The sequence below is a fragment of the Dreissena polymorpha genome, chromosome 7 (assembly GCF_020536995.1).
Source record: "Dreissena polymorpha isolate Duluth1 chromosome 7, UMN_Dpol_1.0, whole genome shotgun sequence".
Taxonomy (NCBI): domain Eukaryota; kingdom Metazoa; phylum Mollusca; class Bivalvia; order Myida; family Dreissenidae; genus Dreissena; species Dreissena polymorpha.
This window is the reverse complement of record NC_068361.1, coordinates 101538100-101561704: the sequence shown is the minus strand read 5'-3', so window position 1 is coordinate 101561704 and position 23605 is coordinate 101538100. Positions and strand designations below refer to the sequence as shown.

Genomic DNA, 23605 nt, shown 5'->3' with positions numbered 1-23605 from the left:
TTGATACGTACAACCGCATGAACCCAAAGTATCGAATGTTTTTATCACGGAAGAATATGCTAATAGTACCAATACATGTTTGTATAGTTAGCCAACTAAGCATGTCAAATAATCCAATTTATGCATAGATTTTGTTATACAAAATAAGCGTTTATCAATCAGCCGGCCAACTTTCCCATTAATTTAAACAACATTTAATCATATTTAAATATACAAAATCAAACATGCATATTAATATGTTTACTTTTTACAAACATGTAATGGTTCCATTTTAATATGCTACTAAAGTAATTTTTTAACAAAATCGCTCATACTATGATTATTATAATTGAACTATTCAAACATTGATATTAATAAATGTTGTTGTATTTTGTCAGCTCACGCCGACAACTTTGCTTTACCTTTTATACCTTTAGCTCAACGCGTTTTTCTCTTAGCAAACTGTGTCTACATACAATTGAGAAATGTGGTAATATTTAGTTCATGTCAAAAATATTTTATACCAAAATCAAACACTAGCCTCATTTTTTTAAAATGTAAACACAAAAGAGTCGGAAATAATTAACACTTGTGCATATAAATATTGTATGCATCATGCACGTTCACCCTCTTGTCGGTATTCAAAATGCATTAAGTTCAAACGGAAATACGTGCGATGTATTAAATGCTCAACACGTTTACTTGTAGCATGTTAAACGACATACGTAGCAAGTTGTGGACATCTTAGTTCAACAAAGCAATTTTAAAGACATAAGATAACTAATAATCACAAAATATATTTTTTAATTTGGGCAAGCAACATAAATGACTCAACGAAGTTAATATGAACCTGAATACATATATGTTTTTAACAAATCAACATGAAGATTGTTTTATATATTGTTAGCATTTACATATTGAAATGTATATATTCATACACGCCATATCAAACCTAAATAATTGCAAATATACATACATATATGTTAATTACTTTGTTAAACAATAAACATAATCAGTGGTAAATGTTGCAATACATATATAGGTAATTACACTAGTCATAGTATAATAATTTAAATACTGTACAATTAGTATTGGTAATTGGTAATTGCATAAAAACGCACCATACTTAATGGGTTCCGCACAATTTGAGACAAACAACAATTATACATTGAGCAAAAGGTTGCTATAAGTTCTCGTTCAATTGTCGTGCCTGGCTCATGTATTACATACCAACTCTGCAAATTCTGAAATGAAAGAAAAACTGTATTGCAAATCGCTTAAAGTAACAATCACGCTCAAAAATATCGAATATTTTGTTAAATAAAGCTAACCCATAAAAAATCAATGGTCCTTTTAGCAAAATGCAAAATTTCAACGTTAGATGTTGTCTGGTAGAATTGATTTAACGAGATACAAAATGCTCGTTTTTATTTTTTGTGGCCACAAATAATTCCATTACGATATTTAGATATTTAGATGCTTAAAACTTGCCGAATGCTTGTAATATAACGTTTTTACATCAATGTTACTTGTTTTTAGGGTCGTCCTATTGTAATTAACCATCGTATGGTACTACTTGTTGTCGAATGTTTTTATATAGCATAATTCAGTAGCCGTATGTATTGGTGAGCGTGATAGTGACTTTAACACAAGTTTTCATAAAACAGGTGTGATATTTTACGCGCACGATCTTTACCGTTAGTATATGGCCTAGTGCTGATCATGTCTGCATTAATGCAAAATATACACATTTTATATGTATGGAATGACAGATTAACTACAAGCTTTAACAGCATAACTGATAACAACTCGGTCTTGAGAAAATGAGATACAAATAAGGAACATTTGTAAAATGTTTCGACAATTATTTAAATGTCCGAAATACGGGTGGGTATCAGGCAGATTTAATTGAACATCTTAACGAACCGAATAAAAACAGCATATACACATTTGATTTTGATTTGATTGCGTAACCCATGAGTACGTTTATACGACATTGGCACTGTTATACTAGACAATTTCATCCCGTGAATCGAGAGGTCAATAGTATGCTGTGCACACAGATTTGCCAATTTCAATAAAATCTTTGCGACCCATAATTCCAGTCTCGGCGAACGAGCCGTCAAGTACTATCGGATGCGGACTCAACAAGTTAATCTCAGACGATACCTTACGCACATATATAAAGCCCGGTTGTCAAAGACACAGGCTTGATTATTTTGTCCAACGTTATCTCTTCAAACTTTGATTAACGCGGGACATTTGTCAGGTATTGGAATACGTGTTTGCACTTTGTACTGGTAATCAATGTAGATATGAAATTCTCACCCGGGAATATGTAAGACCTTTCGAACTTATGACCATCAAGGAACACAGTAAATGTTCAATATATTTACATCACTGACGTCATAACACTTAAAAATAATAATATGCCACAGCACATCCTTCTTTATCCCTAAAAGAACGTACTCTCCTCGAAATATATCAGGACATATTAATCGAAATATTCACCATACACAATAATACACAATAATAACGACATAATCTCGGTTGAACATATTTACCCAACGCAGCATTATAACTTCATAACCTTATTTGATTATATTTTCCCTGAACATTATTACAACGGTGAGTACTGTTCTCATATAACATTTTACGTCATACCATTAGTTTGTCAAATAACACTATATTGCCTAATACAACATGGTAATATCAATTCTTAGCTTCGATGTATTTGTCCCTGTACCTCATGATGATGTCACGTCATATTTTCAAACATATGTCTAGCCCGTGCATCATGAAGATGTTAAAACCGCTATTGGAAAGAAATTAAGTCAATAAAACATGACGTCATATCCCTAACAACATTACATACATTTATAAAGAAAGATTGACACGTCACTATATAAGTCCATTCTCGCAAGAATTGTATATTCCACTACTCAAGTAATAAGAAACCATTCACTGGAAATAAATCCTATACAATATGCTGACACCCTAACCGCGGTTGGAAATATTTTTCAAATACAACATGTTAACTTCATAAAGTCAGTGACGTCACAAACGCACCTTCAATAGAGATCTTTCCGTCCCCATCGACGTCCACTCTTGAAATCATATCATCTAACTCTGCGTCATCTACCTTGTCCCCCGCTAGCCTCAGCACAGACAAGATCTCATCACGGGTGAGTGCGCCACTGAGGAAAAAACAAACACAGAAAAACGGTAATACAATTAAATGGGACAAGTTTGATTTCGCAAAGCAACAACAATGCATACGGCAATTATATTTGCATTATTGTATAGTATACTATTATGTTTATAATAGAAATCCACGTTGCAGAGTATTCTTTCAAATGACACATGCACAGCCTAACCGATTGTTACAATGAAGCTATTTGTTGATTTCATTATCAGCATAGTGACATACAACACAGTATTAAAAAATGGCATATTGACGAAGGGATTAAATTTTAATTATCGCACATGTAAAATACAGTGTAATATGTTTCTTAAAGTGTAAACACAACTAACTTATATTCAACATTCAATACTAAAACCATATCTAGCTAAATGTATTTTACAACAAAAACATTATCGCTGATATCCAAAAAAACCATTGATATGTTGTAATTGTCAAAGACTCTGAAGTAGCATATAAAGTAATATTTTCGTCACACATTCATTGTATACTGTCATAGTGAATCGAACTGGATACATGTTCTACATAATATTGCATTCACAATAAAACACAACACGTTCGTATTGCAACTGTATATCAAACCTATTATCCTTGTCGAAGACTTTGAATGCCGCCTTTATCTGCTCGACCTGCATGCCCATGTCCTTCTCTTTGCTTTCGAACAGCTTCCGGAACTCCGCGCGAGCCACATAACCCTTTTCTGAAAACAGTACCACTTCTCAGGTAATAAGGGAAAAACAAAATTATCCTCGTATGTGTAACTATACAAAATGTGTATTAGAAAACGTTTCAAATATAATCAGATAATAGGCACAGACTCTGGTAGTAGGCTTCTTGCCACAACAAATGTTGTAGAATAAATTGGTGACCGAAAATCATTTAACATATACTGTGTGGAAATCTGTTGCCAAGGAATTACATCACAATATATTTAGCACATCAGGGAAACGACATAAGTAAACAAACAGTGGCAATATATATTAATTTGTAAATCTGAATCGGAATCTTGTTTTAAGCGGTTTTTATTTAAATTTTGGAACCCAATTACGTTTGTTATGTACACATATACGCACATGCAAAAAAAACGCTTACAAGTAATCAAGAACGACACGTTATTACAAAATGTAATATATAAGTAAAGTCTGTATACAGAAATATCATGCGGCTATCATATCTACAGTGAAATCAAGCAACACCTGCAAACAAGACGACAAAGGTCAGCCATCAATCAGGATAACGAGGAGTATAACAAAACACAACAACCTTCCTACGCCCAGCACATACCGCGCGGATTGCAGTCTTCAATCATCTGCTCAGCTTCCTTGAGGGTAGGGTTTAAGCCAAGTAGACGAGCTGCCTTTTTGAGCTCGTGCACAGAGATCCGCCCATCATGGTTCTGGTCCATCTGATCAAAGATCTCATCTATAGCTGAAACGTGAGCGTCATATTTTGAGTGTTACCGTCGTTTAGGGATAATAAAATACAGTGTGGTCACTTTCTGTGGTATTTTACTCACTGTATTCATCCCCCATTAACATCTTATCTGCATCTGAATATGTATCACTGCTTTAGAGGTGCATTGTAATCTTTGACGACATTATGATGTCTTCTCCTTTTTTTTTCGTCTTAATAATGAATAGCAATATGTAGATATATTATATTATTCTCATCGACGTCGTAACCATCGGCATCATTAGCACCATCGTAAATGTCGAAGTTGTCTATAATTTCGTTCTTATCAACAAATTATCATCTAAACACGATTATTGATTGAGTAAGGTCAACAATCATTAACAATAACAGAATGGCATGCTCATGGTAATCATTCACAGCACCAGAAAAGCATCTGATCTTTCCTATGAACCAGCACAATTCGACTGTCAGTATAACAAGGATCGGCAACACCATCGAGGTATAATCATTTGGAAATTTTTGGTCGCGAAAGTTATTTGCAATAGTTTGTTCAAGACTAATAAGGTAAATTATATAAGTAACACATCATACGCAGTTTAACAAAACAATGAAGAATCAGGTTACATACATAAAAATCAAACGAAATTAATTTAGTAGACTTCTTAATGGGAAACAGTATAATACAGTTATAAATATTTCATAAGACATCACGCATCATTATATATCCGATGTTTGAGAGTATTTCCTTTTTATGCATGTGTTAATCATATACTCCTATACATGTATCTATATTCGATTTCGCAGCTGTTTTTGCTGCAGTACTTAATCGACTTCAGACAAAATGATTCGTGTCATTTGCAGCAGTAATGTCGATATATCAGGGTTCAATTTAACATTTCAACAATTTAAGTACAATACTCATAGATGAATTAAACAAGAAATATTGTGCCATTCAAACATCCGATCCAACTCAGTTCTTGTACATTTTGCTTTAATGTTGAATTGTAATAACGAACAGTGGAACTAGTGTTGATCATGTTTTATAATACTTAACTGCAGACCAATCGGTATGCTTTTAACACTTCAGCGCATTGACATTATTATAATCAATCACTTAACAATTTTACCTGGTTTGACCTTCTGTATTCCTTTTTCTTTTTTATTCCGTGTGACATTTTTCCGTTTCTCGGTTGATGCCATTTTAAAGATTATCTACAAATTAAGATTCATCCACGTATTAACTCTTTATGCCATTCGTGTATGAATAGACATAAAATGTAAATTATTAAGCTAATGATGGGCCAACATACATATCAGTCAACTTACTTGGTCACTCCTTAACACTTACATGTAACTTCATTTCAACACGCATTATATACATTTTATAGACAAATATAAGCATACATTAATATATAAACACATGGATAAATGAATGAATAAACGAACGAACGAATAAATGAATGAACAAATACATATATAGATGATGACTGAATGAATGGGTTGATTTATAAACATAAAAGGTATTTAATAACCTGAATGCTTAATGAATGAATCCAAAAAATATATACATTAAAACTTTAAGAGATCACGATTTAGCATTCTACCTTTTTATATATCGCCACTAAAGAAAAACAGGATACTCAATAAAATCTTACTTAACAATATAAAATGAATGTAAACTCAACAAACCTTATCACATAAAAAGACACTAAACAATAAAAAAAATCCAAACTGTGTCCGAATAAATTTTCCACTCTATATATGACGATTGACATATATATATTTTATTGTTTTAGTCTTTAATGTCTTCAAGTTGATAAACCTAAAGGACAACTGTTAGGCATTTTATACCAATAATTATTATGGAGTCGTTTTTTATTTTGCACGTTAAGACATCGGAATTAAAGATGAAATCTGTTATATAAAAGTCATATGAAATGATTATGAGCCTTGTTCTGAGAAAACTGGGCTTAATGCATGTGTGTAAAGTGTCATCCCAGATAAGCCTGTGCAGTCCGCACAGGCTAATCAGGGACGACACTTTTCGCTTTTTTGTATGTTTAGTTTCAAGGAAGTCCCTCCTTACCGAACATCAAGTTTAGGCAAAAACATATGTTATAATACATTTATCAAATGGTTTTGATATTTACTTATTGTTCTGTATGGGTTTGATTATCAGTGTACCTTTAACACTTTTCTGTTCTGTTTTGTATGACAAACTTGACTGTGCGTACGTATTGTTATGTATGCATTTGATTATCAGTGTACCTTAAACTCGTTTCTGTTCTGTTTTGTATGACAAACTCGACTGTGCGTACTTATTGTTTTGTATGCATTTGATTATCAGTGTACCTTTAACACCTATCTGTTCTGTTTTGTTCTGTTCTGTTTTTTATGACAAACTCGACTGTGCGTAATACTTATCAGCTCGTAGCCAAAATATTGATTTAATCAAAATAGCAAACGCGATTGTTTGTATAAGCGATTAATTTTTAATAATGTATCCATTGTCATTCAATGATCATGTCTCTGTCAATGATTGATTTATAGTTCGTGATGTCATCTGGCATTTGATTTAAATTACCCTATGGCCCTGTAGTATATACTTAAATGATCACGGTAGAACAGTTTCAATACATTTTTGTACATATAGCAAGCGTTAAATGTATGCAAAAATCCAAATAACATACATATTAGCATATGTATGTTTAATGATCGTATTGACAACATAACTTACGCGTTGATACAAACTATAAAACATACTTATTTAACAAAACGCACAGATTTAAATTCTAGAATATGTTTATTCATCTTTCACTTCGCACACATTGTAACTATTGCGTTTGATATTAATATACCTGCCGATTTCTGTGTGAAGGTCCGTTTTAATAGGTTTCTTACGAAACTTTGTTACTTGAACACATATGTATGCTCATGTTTGAGCCTACAAAGGAATTACAAATGGAATTACAAACGCTCACCTTCTTGTATTTAAGTTTGTTTAATTTCGAAAGGAAAAACTTGTGATCTATTGAGTTCTCATACTCTTAATAATTTATCATACATCCAACGACGTAGGTTTAATGAAGTCGGTAACAAAGTACATAGAAAAGCATAAATAATGACATAAAATAAAGGAAGTCGAACAAGAACCATTAAAATCTTGGCAACTTGATTGAATCAACATAGCTAACATCAACTTGTATACATACACGTATAAAACAAAGAAATATGTAGATTTTATCATATTGTTAGCATGTGCATGTAAAATGATTGAAAACAGCTGTATAAACCCAACATTGTACCCACGTTTATCGTATTTCATAGTATAACATGTTAATTTAGCTTCGCATTATTGCGAGATTGCACATGATCATGACGGTATTCTAAGTTCTCATACCTCATATATCATATATCTCTGCTGTAAAATCTGAGAAATAGAAGACACTGTATTACAAATCGCTTAGCATATGTTGTCATACAACAATTGTAGAATTGTACGCACACGCACTTTATCGTTAACATATGACTCGAGTCAAATATATGACCATCTTCGAAGAGATTGCAACAAAGAAGGCTTGTCTACTTGTTTTTGTGCATTCAATACCAAATACACTAGAAGAATTGATATAACATTCGGCAACTAGGAATCGGGAAAGTGTTCTTAAAGTAAGTGACATGTCAAATGTTTTGACAGTTGTTTGAATGTGTGTAAGTTCGGGTGGGTATCAGATTGGATTTATTTCCAAATAATAACTAGAGCTTTTTCACAGACGTGACGAATAACCCCACATGCTGCATTTACACAGAATATTGTGCATGTTGTCTTCACAAAAATGTTTAAATGCACTAAGTGACCCCATGACCTAGTTTTCGATCTGCCATGACCCATGTTCGAACTTGGCCTAGACATCATCTAGATACAACCTCTGACCAAGTTTGTTTAAGCTCGGATGAAAAATACTTGAATGAGAGAGCGGGCGACATGATCAATGTTTAAAACGCACTAAGTGGCCCCATGACCTAGTTTATGAACCGGCATGACCCATATTCAACCGTGATCTAGATATCATTTAGATACACAATCTGACCACGTTTGGTGAAGATCAGATGAAAACAACTTGAGTTAGAGAGCGGACACTTAATACGGACCGACCGACAGACAGACAGACAGAAAGTCAGACAGACAGACACACAGACCGACAGACAAGTTCACTCCTATATATCCCCCTAAACTTCGTTTCTTGAGGTATAATAACCAAGAATATAGGCCAAATGAACCAATAATTACGAGTGATACATTGACACTGGTATACTTAGAATTCTACGCCTTAAAAAGAGAGTATAATACACACGAGGGCTTAGCCGATTCAACATTTGTGTAGCGCCCTCATTGTTAACGTACATAATCAAATAGATTTATCGTTCCTGGAACATATAATGATGAATAAAGTAAGGCTTTGTACAATGTAAACCTGTGATGTAGTCATTATCACCCGAATTTTAACGCCAAAAAAGATTGAGGCATGGCATACTTACATCAATATACATGTAACCCTAGACGTGATATTTTCGCGTTATATCCATGTGTATATCCTCAACCGTTATTACGACACCTATTGTTTCTGCACAAAGATATGAATACAGTTATCTGCAGACATTCTAATTGGACAGAGCTTAACTAACGATGCGGGCATAGACTATGACACCTTAATATCCACACCCTGTGCAATAAGTATGGCAGTCATCATTTATTTGAATACGTGTTTTTTTGTACTGGTAAATCATGTATATCTCATCTTACAGCGTATCAGGGGAAATTTTACAGACTACCTTGATTTGCCTTAAATACTGTTTAAATCAGCAAACACTCCATCAAACTTCAGACCATCAAGAAACATCATCAATTTATTAGTTTATCCGATGAGGCTTAGAAAAAGAAAATAGTCGAGCTGTAGCGAGCCCTATTTTACTTTTTCGTGCCGAACCGGATAAACTTTCTCCATCTCGGCACCAACCATGTATTTGATTTATCCTGCTTCATGCCGTTGACACATTTTATCAAAGACAAATGATTAATTGACATAACAATATAATTATTCTTGTCAGGCCTCCTACATGTACACAACATTCCTGACGATCGAATAACTACCGATTGTGTCACGTAAAAAATAGTTCCACTTTAAACTGTTCCTTTTAGTACTTTCCTATTAAAACTATGAGAAGAAATAAAAAACGAATCGAGAATCTGATATTTTTCTTGGTAAAAATGAAAAAAACAAATGCAGCAGCAAAACAAAAAAAAAAATTGTTTTTACCTTTATGACAACTTTAATCCATTGCTTATAACAGTTAATTTACAACGATATAAACATCCATTTTCTGTTCTTTTATCCCTTTGTCCCTCACGTACGCACAATCAACAAATATTTGTTCCTTTACCATGAACTTTTATCCTCGTCTATGTCATACAATATATTAAAGCATTTCGTCATTAATGGAAATTGTACATATATATTGAAATGATTTTTGTGTTAGCCTTTAACGTTCATTCTCTTGTCGGTATTTAACAAGTATTTAGTTCAAAAGAAGATTAAATGGCAATTAAAAGGCCATTAGATCACGTATATCACACAAAAAATATCCGGACAAAATTAATAACTCAAGACAGCTAATATCAACTTGCATACATAAATGTTTTAAACAAAACATGTAGGACTTATTATATTGTTAGCATATACATATTTATATGTTTCATAAACGCTATATGAAACCCAAATATTTGCCTGAATATATACTAGTATACAGCAAATATACATACATATATACTATATATTCAATACCAACATAAGCAATGGTAAATGTTGTAATTTAAATTAGTTGTTATACAAGTGTATACATTAGTTTAAGAATTAAATAACATACTACACAATTAGAATTGATTATTTGTAATTGCAAACACAATACTATAAATGCGTTGCAAAGGTTTTGACACAAAAGGCAATTATATAGGGAGGCGGAAAACTACAACGGGCGAGGCATGGTCAGGGGTGATAACCCCAAAAAAGGGTTAGGGTAATGGATAGGGTTAGGGGTCGGGTTAGGGTTAGGGTTGGGTTTAGGCTATTTATATATATATATATATATATATATATATATATATATATATATATATATATATATATATATATATATATACATATATATATATATATATATATATATATATATATATATATATATATATATATATATATATATATATATATATATATATATATATATATATATATATATATATATGCGAAATCAACCGAGAATACACAGTATATGAGCATTTGGTTTTGTTACCCATGATTACGTATATACTTAAGACATTTACATGGTTATACTAGAACAATTTTATCCCGTAAATAGAGATAGATCAGTAGTATACTGTTTACATAGATTTGGCCAATTTCAATGAAACTTCGATCCAAAAGTCCAGTCTAGGCGAAAGTGTCATCAATAAATATCGGATGCGGACTCAACAAGCTTATCTCAGAATATACTTTACGCACATGCATTTAGCATGGTTGTCAGAAACAAAGGCTTGATATTTTCTCCGCCTTATTCTCTTCAAACTCTCATTTAAGTAGGACACGTGTCAGCTATTGGAAAACATGTGTGTTATGTGTACTGGTAAACCATTTAGATCAGAAAGGATAATCCTGAAGGACTTAAATAACTTCAATGATTGGATTTTAAAACTGGTTAAAACAAAAACGTCTGTGACGTCACTTACGCACCATCAATAGAGCTATTTCCGTAACCATCCACGTCGATCCGGGCAATGAAAGTATCAAACTCTGTGTCATCTGCCTTGTCCCCCGCTAGCATCAGCACTGATAACATTTCGTCGCGGGTGAGTGTTCCACTGGAAAAAGTTTGGTGTATATTATTGTATAGTATACTATAATGGATATTACATTGAAAATCGATGTTGCAGAGTATTATTTGTAATGACAGAGTCGGTGTTGACGAATGTAAATGATGATGATATTTGTGATGAAGATTTTGGTAATGATGCTGGTACTCTTCATACTGCGAATTTGTTAATAAAATTATATGGGTGATATTTTTTTTTCAAATTTACATACAGAAAGGCAGGAAAGATATTCTATTAAAAGTATTCAGCTGAACGTAAAATGAAAATTGAAATTAGTTTTTATAGTTATCTCCCATTTTAGTAATATTTCCTTAACACAACGAAGAGCATATGTTTTCTTTAATCAAACAGACCCGAATTTGTGCATACGCCTTCACAGTCTCTACAATTGCCACACTTAACGGATTTGTTGATTGCATGATTCACAAAGTGACTCATGAAAATAATTCTAAAAAACTACAAAGAAATTAATTTTCAATCATCGCAATTGTAAAACACATTGATTAAAGTAATACTTGCTGTGAACACAATACTTATTTTGTTTCATTTTCAATATCAAAACGATGTCTTTCTAAGAGATTTTTACAACAAACACATTTGTTCAACCAATGGGACACATTTTCTCCATCATACGGGATTTGGAATAAAACTCTTTAATTTCTAAATACCACTACATCTTGTACCTGTTATCTTTGTTGAAGACTTTGAAGGTCGCCGTTTTCTGCTCGATCTGCATGCCCATATCCCTCTCTTAACTTTCGAACAGCTTCCGGAACTCCGCGCGAGCCACATAACCCTTTTCTGATAAAGGTACCACTTCCCAGGTGATAAGGTGAACACATATAATATCTTCTTATGGTGTATTTATACCACACTTTTATCAGTAGAGTAGGATGTTTGAAGTTTTATCAGATAACAGGAAAAGTCCCTGGTGCGATGCTATATGTCGCAACAAATGAGGCCGACTTAATTGGTAGCAGAAAAACAAAATATATATGAAACTTATACCGTTTGAAATAACTGCACCAAGAAACGACACAACATTAAAGAAAACATGTTTGGTTAATTAGACAGGTGAAAAATCACGGTAAATGGCAATTGTTATGTCTAAATAGGAAAATGGTCTGCAGCGTTTGTTGTTGGAAATTTAACAATTAATTGTGTATGTGCTACACAAGTATGATATTTTCGGGAAAACTATTAATACCAGGTTATCAAGAACTACATTTTTTTTAACAAACCTATATACACGCACAGTTTGAATACACACCTCATGTGACGACTATGTTGATCTAGGGGCCACTGCTAACAAAGTGGCAAAATTCAACAATCAATCAAGATATTGACGCGTATAGCAAAACATAAACACAACAAAACTTCCTAAGGCTCTGAAAGCACATACCGCGCGGATTGCAGTCTCATCTGTTCACATCCCTTGAAGGTAGGGTTAAGGTCAAGTAGACGAGCTGCCTTTTTGAGCTCGTGCACTGAGATTCGCACATCATGGTTCTGGTCTATTTCATCAAAGATCTCATCTATAGCTTAAACGTGTCACGTTGGCATAAATTACGGACTAAACAATGGCAGGGTTCCAAAACAATGAAGTCCACGACTAAACGAGGGATTAAACAAGGCATGAAGTGTCATTCACAACCATCCTATCCAATTTAATATTCGTTATATTGCATATTTTCTTTCATGCTTAATATCATTTAAACATTGTAAACCGATTATTAATGTCAAGCAAGTAGGAAACTGTGTTATAATAAAAAGTAAAAAAAATAGTTCGAATTAATTGCACGTATGTGAATGTTTGTCTTATTATATTGCAGACCAATTGCTTCATATTGTACGCTCAATGGCATTTATATTATTCTTACAAAGCAATACAAAGTATACCTTGCTTGACCTTCTTGATTTCTTTATCTTTTTTTGTTCCTGGTACCATTTCTCCGTTTCTCTGTTGATTTCATTTAAAAGACAATCTACAAATCTACATTCTCCCAGCGATATAAACTGAAATTCATTTTGGGTATGATAATAAATGCAATTTTAATTAATTAAGCGAGTCATAAACGAACTGATATACATGTACATTATGTGTATAGTGTTTCTCTGTACTAGTTTTTAATTCATGCACTCGTTCGATCGCTTCTTAATCGCGCCTTCATCCCATTCTTCTTTTTCTCTCTCTTCCTTTAATATTCAGTAGACTAACCTGCTCTTTTGCACTCTTTCGGAACTTTATTTCAATACGCCTTATATAAATCAATATTATACACACATAAATACATTGAAACATAAATAAATAAATGGATATTCGAGTTAACAAATATACGAATCAAAAATGAATAATTCAACAAATAAATACATTCATGAATGATAACTGAATGAATGTATTGAGGGGAAAAAAAAAATATATATATATATATTGGGTAGCAAATAAACTGAATGAAGAGGACCAAAATGGCTTAGTTGAAAATGATTTATGAACAAATTAATTATAGTAAATATTTTATTTAAATAATAGATAATTATTTAGTATTCTTTTTTTAAAATTCACATTTGTATATATCGCTAGAAACAAAAGAACAGGATACTTAAGTAAATTCCATTTAAAACAAATTTATACGTTAATACATTTTAATAATGAACCTATTGTCATTCACTAATCACGCCTCTGCCTATGATTAATTGTTAGTAATGTAATGTCACCTGGCATTGAACATATTGACCCAAAGTATCAACTTTATTGATCACGGGTGAATAGGCTAAAAGTGCCGATACATTTTGCAATATTAGTATATATGCATCCAAATCCAATAATTGGTCAGATTTTCGTTGATAAAATCAAATTGATTAATCAGCTGGAAAACAGATCTTTGACCAAAAAATAAATTTGAAAATATATTAAATATAAATCAACATAAGCAAATTTATGTATGAGAATAGTTTTATTTATATCTGATTTTGTACATATTGTTTGTGTTGTGAATTGTAATACCCACACATGTATACAGGTACACATTACGGCGCATTTTAAAAAGCTATATACGCAACTCTGTGACTAACGCACGAACGTTTGAGTCTTACAATTGAATACGTTATACATGAGATCTTTTCCATCTAATGCCGACAATTTTAATTTTTAGCTCACCTGATTGCTCAGGTGAGACTTTATGAGCGGTCTTTGTCCGTCGTCCACATTTAGTTTGTAAACACTCTAGAGGCCACATTTCTTGTCTGATCTTCATGAAACTTGGTCAGAAGATTTGTCCCAATGATACCTCGATTGAGTTCGAAACTGGGTTATGCTGGGTCAAACACTAGGTCACTAGATCAAAAGATCAGGAAAAGCCTTGTGTACTCTGTAGAAGTCACATTTCATGCCCAATCTTCATGTACATTTTTTCAAAATGTTTGTCTTAATGATATGTTGGTTGAGTTTAAAAGTGGTTCCGGTCCATTGAAAAACATGGCCGCCAGTAGGCCTTCATGAAACTTGGTCAGAAGATTTGTCGCAATGATACCTCGATCGAGTTTGAAACTGGGTCATGCTGGGTCAAAAAACAGGTCACTAGGTAAAATAAGAAAAAATTGTTAACACTGTAAAAGTCACATTTAATGTCCAATCTTCATGCAACTTTGTCAAAATGTATGTCTTAATGATATGTTGGTTGAGTTCAAAAGTGGTTCCGGTCCGTTGAAAAACATGGTCGGCAGTGGGCGCGAGTTTTTTTTATTTGGCTATAGAGATACCTTGTAAACACTCTAGAGGCCACATTTCTTGTCCGATCTTCATGAAACATAGTCAGAAGATTTTTCGCAATGATTCCTCCACAGACTTTGAAACTGGGTCATGCTAGGTCAAAAACTAGGTCACTAGGTAAAAAAACACATTGTAAACACTCTAGAAGTCACATTTCATGCCCATTATTCATGTAACTTTGTCAAAATGTTTGGCTTAATGATATGTAAGTTGAGTTCAAAAGTAATTCTGGTCCGTTGAAAAACATGGCCGCCTGTGGGCGGGACAGTTGTCCTTATTTTGCTATAGAGAAACCTTGTAAACACTCAAGAGGCCACATTTCTTGTCCGATCTTCATGAATCTTGGTCAGAAGATTTGTTCCAATGATAACTCGATCGAGTTTGAAACTGGGTCATGCTGGGTTACAAAACTAGGTCACTAGGTCAAAAAAGAAAAACCTTGAAAACACAGTATATGTCACATTTTATGCCCTATCTTCATGTAACTTTGTCAAAATGTTTGTCTTTATAATATGTTGGTTGAGTTGAAAAGTGGTTCCGGTCCGTTAAAAAACATGGCCGCCATTTATATTTAGCTATAGAAAAACCTTGCGAACACTCTTGAAGTCACAATGTTTGCCAAGTCATCATGGAACTTCGTCAAAACATTGGTTTTATTGATATCTCGGACGAGTTCAAAAATGATCCAGATCGGTGAAAAAACATGGCCACCAGGGGGCGGGGCGGTTTTCTCTATCTCTATATAGTGAGAATATGTGAACACTTGAGGTCAAATTTTTGGTCAAATCTTCATAACATTTGGTCAGAACATTTGTTTGCTAGATACGTGAGTTAAGTTTGAAAATGGTTCCGGTCTGTTGCAAAAAAATGGCTGCCAGAAAGACGGGGCTGTTTTCTTTATATTGATATAGTAAAACAGTTAGTAAACAGTCAAGAGGTCACACTTTTTGTCCAATCAGTATGAAACTTGCTCAAACCATTTGTTTTATTGATATCTCGGACGAGTTCGAAAATGGTCCAGATCAGTGAAAAAACATGGCCGCCATTGGGCGGGGCAGTTTCTCTATGTGTATATAGTGAAAACATGTGAACACTCTTGAAGTAACATATTTGGCCCAATTGTCATGAAATTTGGTCAGAACATTGGTTTAAACATTGGTTTTATTTAATTCTCAGATGAGTTTGAAAATGGTCCCGATCTGTCTAAAAACATGGCCGACAGGGTTGGGGGCGTTGCAGTTTTCCTTATATGACTATAGAGAAACCTTGTGAACACTCTAGAAGTCACTTTTTGCCTAATCATCGTGAAACTTAGTCAAGACATTGGTTTTATTGATATCTCGGATGGAAAATGGCTCAGATCGGTGAAAAAAAACTTTTTATCTCACCTGATTGCTCAGGTGAGGTTTAAGGATCGGTCTTTGTCCGTAGTCCGTCCGTCCACATTTTGTTTTTAAACACTCACATTCGCATTCCTCAAGCATTGTTTATCTAAGTTGCTGAGAAGCTATATGGCCACAAGATCTCAGTCAAGTTTGATAATGAGATAATTCGCATACCAAATGCCAGAATAATTGCCCTCTTTTTTCATTATATTATACAAAATCCTTGTAAACACTCTCGAGGTCACAAGTTTGTTTCAGATTTTATGAACCTTGGTCATTATATTCATTTTCGTAAGCAAAGTTTGATGTTTAGTCATGAGGGGTCAAAATATAGGTCACCAGGTCAAATCTTACAAAAAATCTCGTAAACACTCCATAAGCCATAGTTTTGGTCAAATAATGATGATACTTGACCAGGATTTTTTTTCTTTATGATATCTAGGCAAAGTTTTACATTGGGTCATTTGGGGTCAAAATCTTGGTCACAAGGTCCAAATCTTACAAAAACCTTGTACATGCATGTAGAATTAGCATTACTTGCAAATGTTTGCATTGCAAAAAACCCATGCAAATGGACAGTACTCAATAAGAATTAATCCTATGCTCACACTGCAAAGTAAACAGAAGAGAATCAATCTAATATGCTCTTAAGTACTAATTTTTCAACTAAGCCATTTTGGTCCTCTTGTTACAAATACTCATCAATGCGGTTGCAATGAAAGAACGTGGCATAGAATAGTAACGCTTAAATTCTATCATATACAATGTCATTACACCTTAATAAAAATGTATCGATTTAAAAAAAAATGTCAGCACACATGACTTTGCTATAATTACGATATGTATAGAGATGTTGAAATCTTGTTTGACCCTATATTTGAATCACGTTCGTTCATCCTCTTTTCTGTAGAGGTCTCATACACTTAAAAAGGAAATACGCTCGGTCTATTCAGTACGCCTTTTATTTATTTGGATAAATCATGGTATCCCCTAGGATAACAAGGCGTCGGAAACAAAGTAAAGAAATGGGAAATACGAAGGACATTCAGATAACAGATACAAGGAGCATTTACATCTGGAAAATTACTTTCCAAACCAGCAAGTGGTTTCCGATTTTTAAATGGTTAATTAAGTATGAGTCAAAGCATACTATCATACAAAAAACAACCACGATGTTTTAATCAACGCGTTGATTTTTAACTACTTCTAAAGCAAAGATTGAATCAATAAATACTCAAATCAATCAGCTGATTAATTTATATCAAACAGTTTTCATTACAATTTAATAAATGATACAATAAAAAGTCAACGCACAATATGTCTATAGAAAAAAGTAAGCCCATAAGAATCGTCTATGCTGCTTTCTTGACGCATTACAGAGTAGTGAATATTTCAAACATCACAGTTAACAGCACTATCCAAGCTGACGCCATAGCCACTCCCCCTGTAAAAGAATGTTTGGAATACATAAGGGATATTCGTTATTATAAAACTTAAGCAAATGAAAACAAACTAACTACAAACAGTTATACATGTCAGTATTAAATTTTTTAAGGACTTGATGAAATTGCAAAAAATATCAAAGACGACCCGGTTGCTAAAGTGACATAAAAAAGTACAAAAATCACAATATTTTCCTAAACCATATGATATATTTGTATTGTTGCAAGGCAAATAGAGCATATGATACAAATTGGTTAGTTTTAATCAAAATTAAAAACAATCTCGTGACAGTCTTTTAAAAAAGGTAGAATCAATTTACAAAAAATAACATCAACATTTATTAATAAATGGGTTATTGATTAATTAATACCAAAAACATTGGTTTAACAAAAATCAAACCAATCCAACCGTTTACCTGCATTGCATTCTGTTTCGTGGGCGTTTACGGTGTATCCAGGGTTACAAACACATTTCCCACACATGCAGATGCCTGCTTTAGCTGTCTTTGTGCAGTTGGCATGGTCCGCACAAACTCCGCCAAGAGCGCCGTCAGCTGCAACAAGGTTAATATGACATAAACTCATTTTTAATTATTAATGGCGCTAAATCCCTTTTCAAAAAAAGGTATGAAAAGTTTATGTTTTTAAGAAAACACAATGAAACACAGCCAGAATTATTTTTAAATTTTTAGCATCAGTCAGAAACAACTTGTTAACACTTAAAAAGGAAACATATTATATGTAATTTTTAATAACACGATTGATGATGGCCTTCAAGGGTTTTAACAAAAGTAATCCTACTGAAGAGTAATAATCATAATACAATAAATTATCTTGTACAACATAACGCCAGACACGCATTGGACCAAAAATTTATTTATTTTATTTACATGTTTATTCAAATTTAGTATAAGTTAATCGTTATATATATGAAAATGCGATGTGCAACGAGAGATCAACTATTCCTGTTCTCTTAACAGACAACACACAAACAAATCGTAGTTTAAGCTATGAGACCATTTAGCGAAAGTTCGTATTAAGTTTATATAAGAAATAACCAGTTTATTTGTAACATGTTTTTTGTTTACCGTATTACCAATTCAATTAATTTGATTTGGATGTTTAAAGAACACACGTCAGTTTTCAAGTACATTACCAACGCAGGATGTGTTTCCAGCCCTAGCCGTATACCCAGGGTTGCATTTACACTTGTGGTCTACACACATATCAGCATTCTCTGTATATGTACATGATGTATTGTAAGCGCATCCACCTTCCAGATATCCAACTGCAACTGAGATTCCAGTTACTACATTGATATGTGTTGTTATTTGATGATAATTTGTAAATAATGGTTTATGTTAATTAATGTATTACTCTTTGAGTCTTTGTCTGAGTAGCCATTTATTTCCTAAGAAAAACATAAATATAAAGTAACTCAAAACTCTTCACTTGCATACTTTATTCCCAATAGTTCAATTTGTTTATTTTAATAACATGTTTTGATCATTTAATACACAAATGATAATATGAAAACTATAATTCACAAAGAAAACAAAAATAGACCAAACACGATATACATTGTTTAAAAGTATAACTATTTTAATAGACACTTATATACTTTCGCATGTTGATCTGCCAGTCTTTACTGCATACCCAACGTCACACTCACAAGTACCGGATGTGCATGTGCCAGCGTGCGCGGATCCGACACAATCGGCATGACTTGCACACGCCCCGTTGAGATAACCGTGTGCTATAGACAAAACATAGGCCAAACATTTCAAAAGAATATCGTTTAGCGATGTCATTGGAATTCGTTCGCCTTCATATATTTATAAGTCTCTAGTGAATAAGTATCTGCCAACAATCAGCAAAAAATATACAATAGTTTTGTAGAATTAAGCCTGCCTGTTCAAGTTCATCGCAATAAAAATATAAGATTCAATTGCGTTAACCTTGTTCATTTAAATAAACAATTAATTGTTTGAAATCTAGGCCAGTATGTATGGAAACACAAATTGATGTAAACAAACATGTCCGCAAAGCACCTATTAGGAGAACGAATGAAACACAAAAGATAGAAACAGCTTTTATAACAACAAATGAATTATTTTATCCGCATCTGATCCTTTTTTTTTAATTTTCACTTTTAATTGTATGATCGAATATACATGGAACGAACTTTTAAACAAATGCCATCGATTTCATGTTTTTTTAAACATTTGTGCATAATAACGTTTAAAAATACAAAGCACCTATGCATGAAGTGCTTTGGGCATTTGGGCTAAATCCTGTACTGCACACGCAGGTGTCTGGTCCATTTTTACCATCCGTGTCAACACACGTGCTAGAATTGGGTGTCCCGGTACAGTTTGTGTCATTGTAACAGGTCTTGTTCAATGCCACTCCGAATGCTAAAACAGCAATAGATAAACAATATATGATTCAATATGTTTACATTAATTTTCATGTTCACTCTATTATGAACAATAAGTATTTAGTTGTATAGCTTTTACAAGTTCATCCCTGTCCAAGTTCATAGATCGTGATTACGTGTATATTCACTAATACAATCACAAAGTAAACGAAGAGACATATTTGAATCGCAGTTAAGATGTTGCAAAACAAATCAAGATAACCTTGATGACATTAAACCGCTCTGCTAAGTATACGGTTAACCAAATGAAGGACTTGACATGGCGATATTGTTTTTACAATACTTGATCAATTGTCAAACATCCCATTGACCCTGTAAAATAAGCAATTGGTGATAATTTATCATGATTGAGTGAAACATATGCTCCCAGGAGTTGTATTATTCGAAATCTGGGGAATCAGTGTTTTGGTTGCACGTGCATAAGATCTGACCTGGATCAAGATGTTGACAAGATAAATATTCTGACCAACTTTCAACAAGATTTAGACATTCAATTAGGTTCTAAGTGGTAACACGGTTATTCTTAGATTAAAATTGATAAACTATATTCTTGACAGACGTGGTCTTTATTTGAAATTAGCGTATTTAATATCAAGATATACATTCTGACCAAGATAAATCGCGATGTATTGATAAAGTTGACTTTAAGAGTCTTAACAACGTCGTTCTAATATGATGTCATTAGGTCTAGTTTTTGGATGAATGTTACGCAGTTCAAATTTGACCTGGGTATTATCAAAATACACATTTATACACTTTGGCATTCAGATTATTGTTGTTTATAGAGTGGGCACAAGATTTTACCTGACGAACTAGTGTATCGACGCATGTGGCCTACATTTAGAATCGCCAAGATAAACATTCTGACAATGTTTCATCATGATTGGGTCATACTAATGGCTCTACGAGTGGTTACAATTGTTTATAAGGTTTGACATAGTTATGTAATTGCTGGACACACCCAGATTTGAATTCACCATTTAATCACAAAGCTATGCACTCTGACGAACTTTAATGTAAATCAAACCATGAATGTCGCTTCTAGATTGATACCAATCTTTTTCTTAAGTATGATTTGGTGTACCTTCTTTATGGACGAACTACAAACAAATTTAAATACACCGAAGATAATGTCAAAATATACACATCCCGACCAATGCTCGTCAAGATTGAGTCATACACTTGGTATATTGTACCATTGATTTATATGAACTGACCGGGTGATCTTTTGACGTATATGATGCAGATTCAAAGTCGTCGTAGATCACTTCAAGATTGAAGATAAACATTTAGACGAAGTTTCTGCAAGATTGAGTCATGAATGTGGCCTTAAGTGATATGAAGAGTTTTTAAAGATTGCACCAGCAGCCCTAGTGTTTGACCTACATAAGCCTGATTTAAACATGGATTATTCTTTTTAAGTAAAACATAATGTTTCAGATTTCATCACGCTTGATTCAATCATGTATCAGATTACCAAAATTGGCTGCAGACACATAATAATCAATCGTTTTTATTTGTCTATACAATGTTAATACGAAATTTGCGTACTGCAATATGTTTAGCTCGTATACCTATAAAAATGTTAAACAACAAATATCAAGATTTAGACTGTGCGCTTATTCAAAGCAGACAGAGACTGGTCGATGTTATATCATAACTTGAGATTAAGGCAAATGTTAGGCATACGCTATTTATGCCGAATAACGCTTCTTTCCAACTTGCCCAATCAACATAGATGCTCTCACAAGATATTGTGTTTTTTTAGTGAACTTAAAAACATGGTCTAGTCTACTGTCATTAACTTGCAATATTATGTAATTATTATATAATTATTATATTATTATATAAAACTCCTGACAATAACATGTATTTGCTACTTTGTGTACGAGAAAAAAACTAAATATTATTTGTATTTACCACGTGTCAGTTCTAACCACGCTGGGTTTAATGCATTAAGTTTGTATTCGTTATTAATACAACCTTGATTATAATTTATGAACATGGTTGTATTTGTTAAGTACTGATTGAATTTTACTTGATTTTGTTTACTTGCATGTAAATGGTAAAAGAGTTTTTTTAAGTGATCTACGACGATTTTGAATCTGCATTACATACGTCAAAAGATCACCCGGTCAGTAGAGTTTTAATAGAAACTGTAAATCTTTAATTCAAGTTTAAACGTTTAGAAAGATTGAGAGACAGTGGATCGACCTTTAATTAAAGTAATATAAAACATATGTTCGATCTAGGAAAAATATTTCAATAGTTGTCATGGAATACCTTAAATAAATTGTATAGCTTTGTTATTAGGGGAATAATTGTGATATAATTAACCATTTTGAATTTGGAGCACACATATCAAACCTGAAATGCATCAACATTTGGAAATACAAGATATTTATTCAACTTGGGTATGTTGTACCTGCGCAAGTAAAAATATTATATTATTTCAGTATCGTTTAAAGAAGATGTTGGTCAATTTTTAAAGTAATAAAAAAAATCGGAAAATAACACGAAAAACAGCCTTATCGTGAATACTGAAATAAAAAGAAATGATTTGCGCTAAATCGCATTCAAACGTGCATTATTGCATTATGCATCTACGCAGTTACACTTTAATATGTATATGTACAATGTCGAAACAATGAGTGGATGCTATTGCGAGTTATCATTAGATTTCATATAAAACTGTTATATATGTATATATATATATATATACCATAAACTGGTGTCCAAAGAAGAGCTATTTCGACGATGAATACCAAGCGTGAGTTAGCCTGCAAAATACAACAGCAATATTCTCAAGAGAACGCATGATTTATATGGAAAAACACACACATATGTCATTAAAAATAATCAGTGTGTTATCGCGGCTTTAAAAAAATTATATTCTATTCATATCATTTTACCGTTTTTTCCATGTTTCCAATAGTTCACACATACACGGTAACCTTTTGCAAATGGGGAAAAACTTCTTGATGGTGTCGGTCTAATAAAGACCAAAAAAAGACAATAATAAATTCATTGAAAAGCAATAAAGAAAA

General features: G+C 33.0%; 2 protein-coding genes across 2 annotated transcripts in view; both read right to left on the bottom strand.

Annotated features, from left to right (window-relative positions):
- Positions 1-800: 800 nt before the first annotated feature.
- LOC127837038 (neo-calmodulin-like) lies at positions 801-5802 on the bottom strand. Its single transcript, XM_052363794.1, has 5 exons — positions 5722-5802; positions 4466-4609; positions 3764-3881; positions 3049-3176; positions 801-1223 (listed from the first exon to the last, which is right to left on the bottom strand). The coding sequence occupies exons 1-5, from the start codon at positions 5792-5794 to the stop codon at positions 1195-1197; spliced, it is 492 nt and encodes a 163-aa protein (XP_052219754.1). The 5' UTR covers positions 5795-5802; the 3' UTR covers positions 801-1194.
- Positions 5803-17963: 12161 nt separating this feature from the next.
- The window catches only part of LOC127838466 (tenascin-like), a 31410-nt gene continuing 25768 nt past the window's right edge, over positions 17964-23605 (bottom strand). Inside the window, exons 2-8 of the mRNA XM_052366250.1 lie at positions 23471-23550; positions 23281-23338; positions 20377-20535; positions 19740-19874; positions 19275-19412; positions 18535-18672; positions 17964-18120 (exon numbers count right to left, since the gene is read on the bottom strand). Of these exons, the coding sequence (XP_052222210.1) occupies positions 18050-18120; positions 18535-18672; positions 19275-19412; positions 19740-19874; positions 20377-20535; positions 23281-23338; positions 23471-23482 (711 nt within the window). The 5' untranslated portion in view covers positions 23483-23550 and the 3' untranslated portion in view covers positions 17964-18049. The remainder of the gene's footprint in view (positions 18121-18534; positions 18673-19274; positions 19413-19739; positions 19875-20376; positions 20536-23280; positions 23339-23470; positions 23551-23605) is intronic.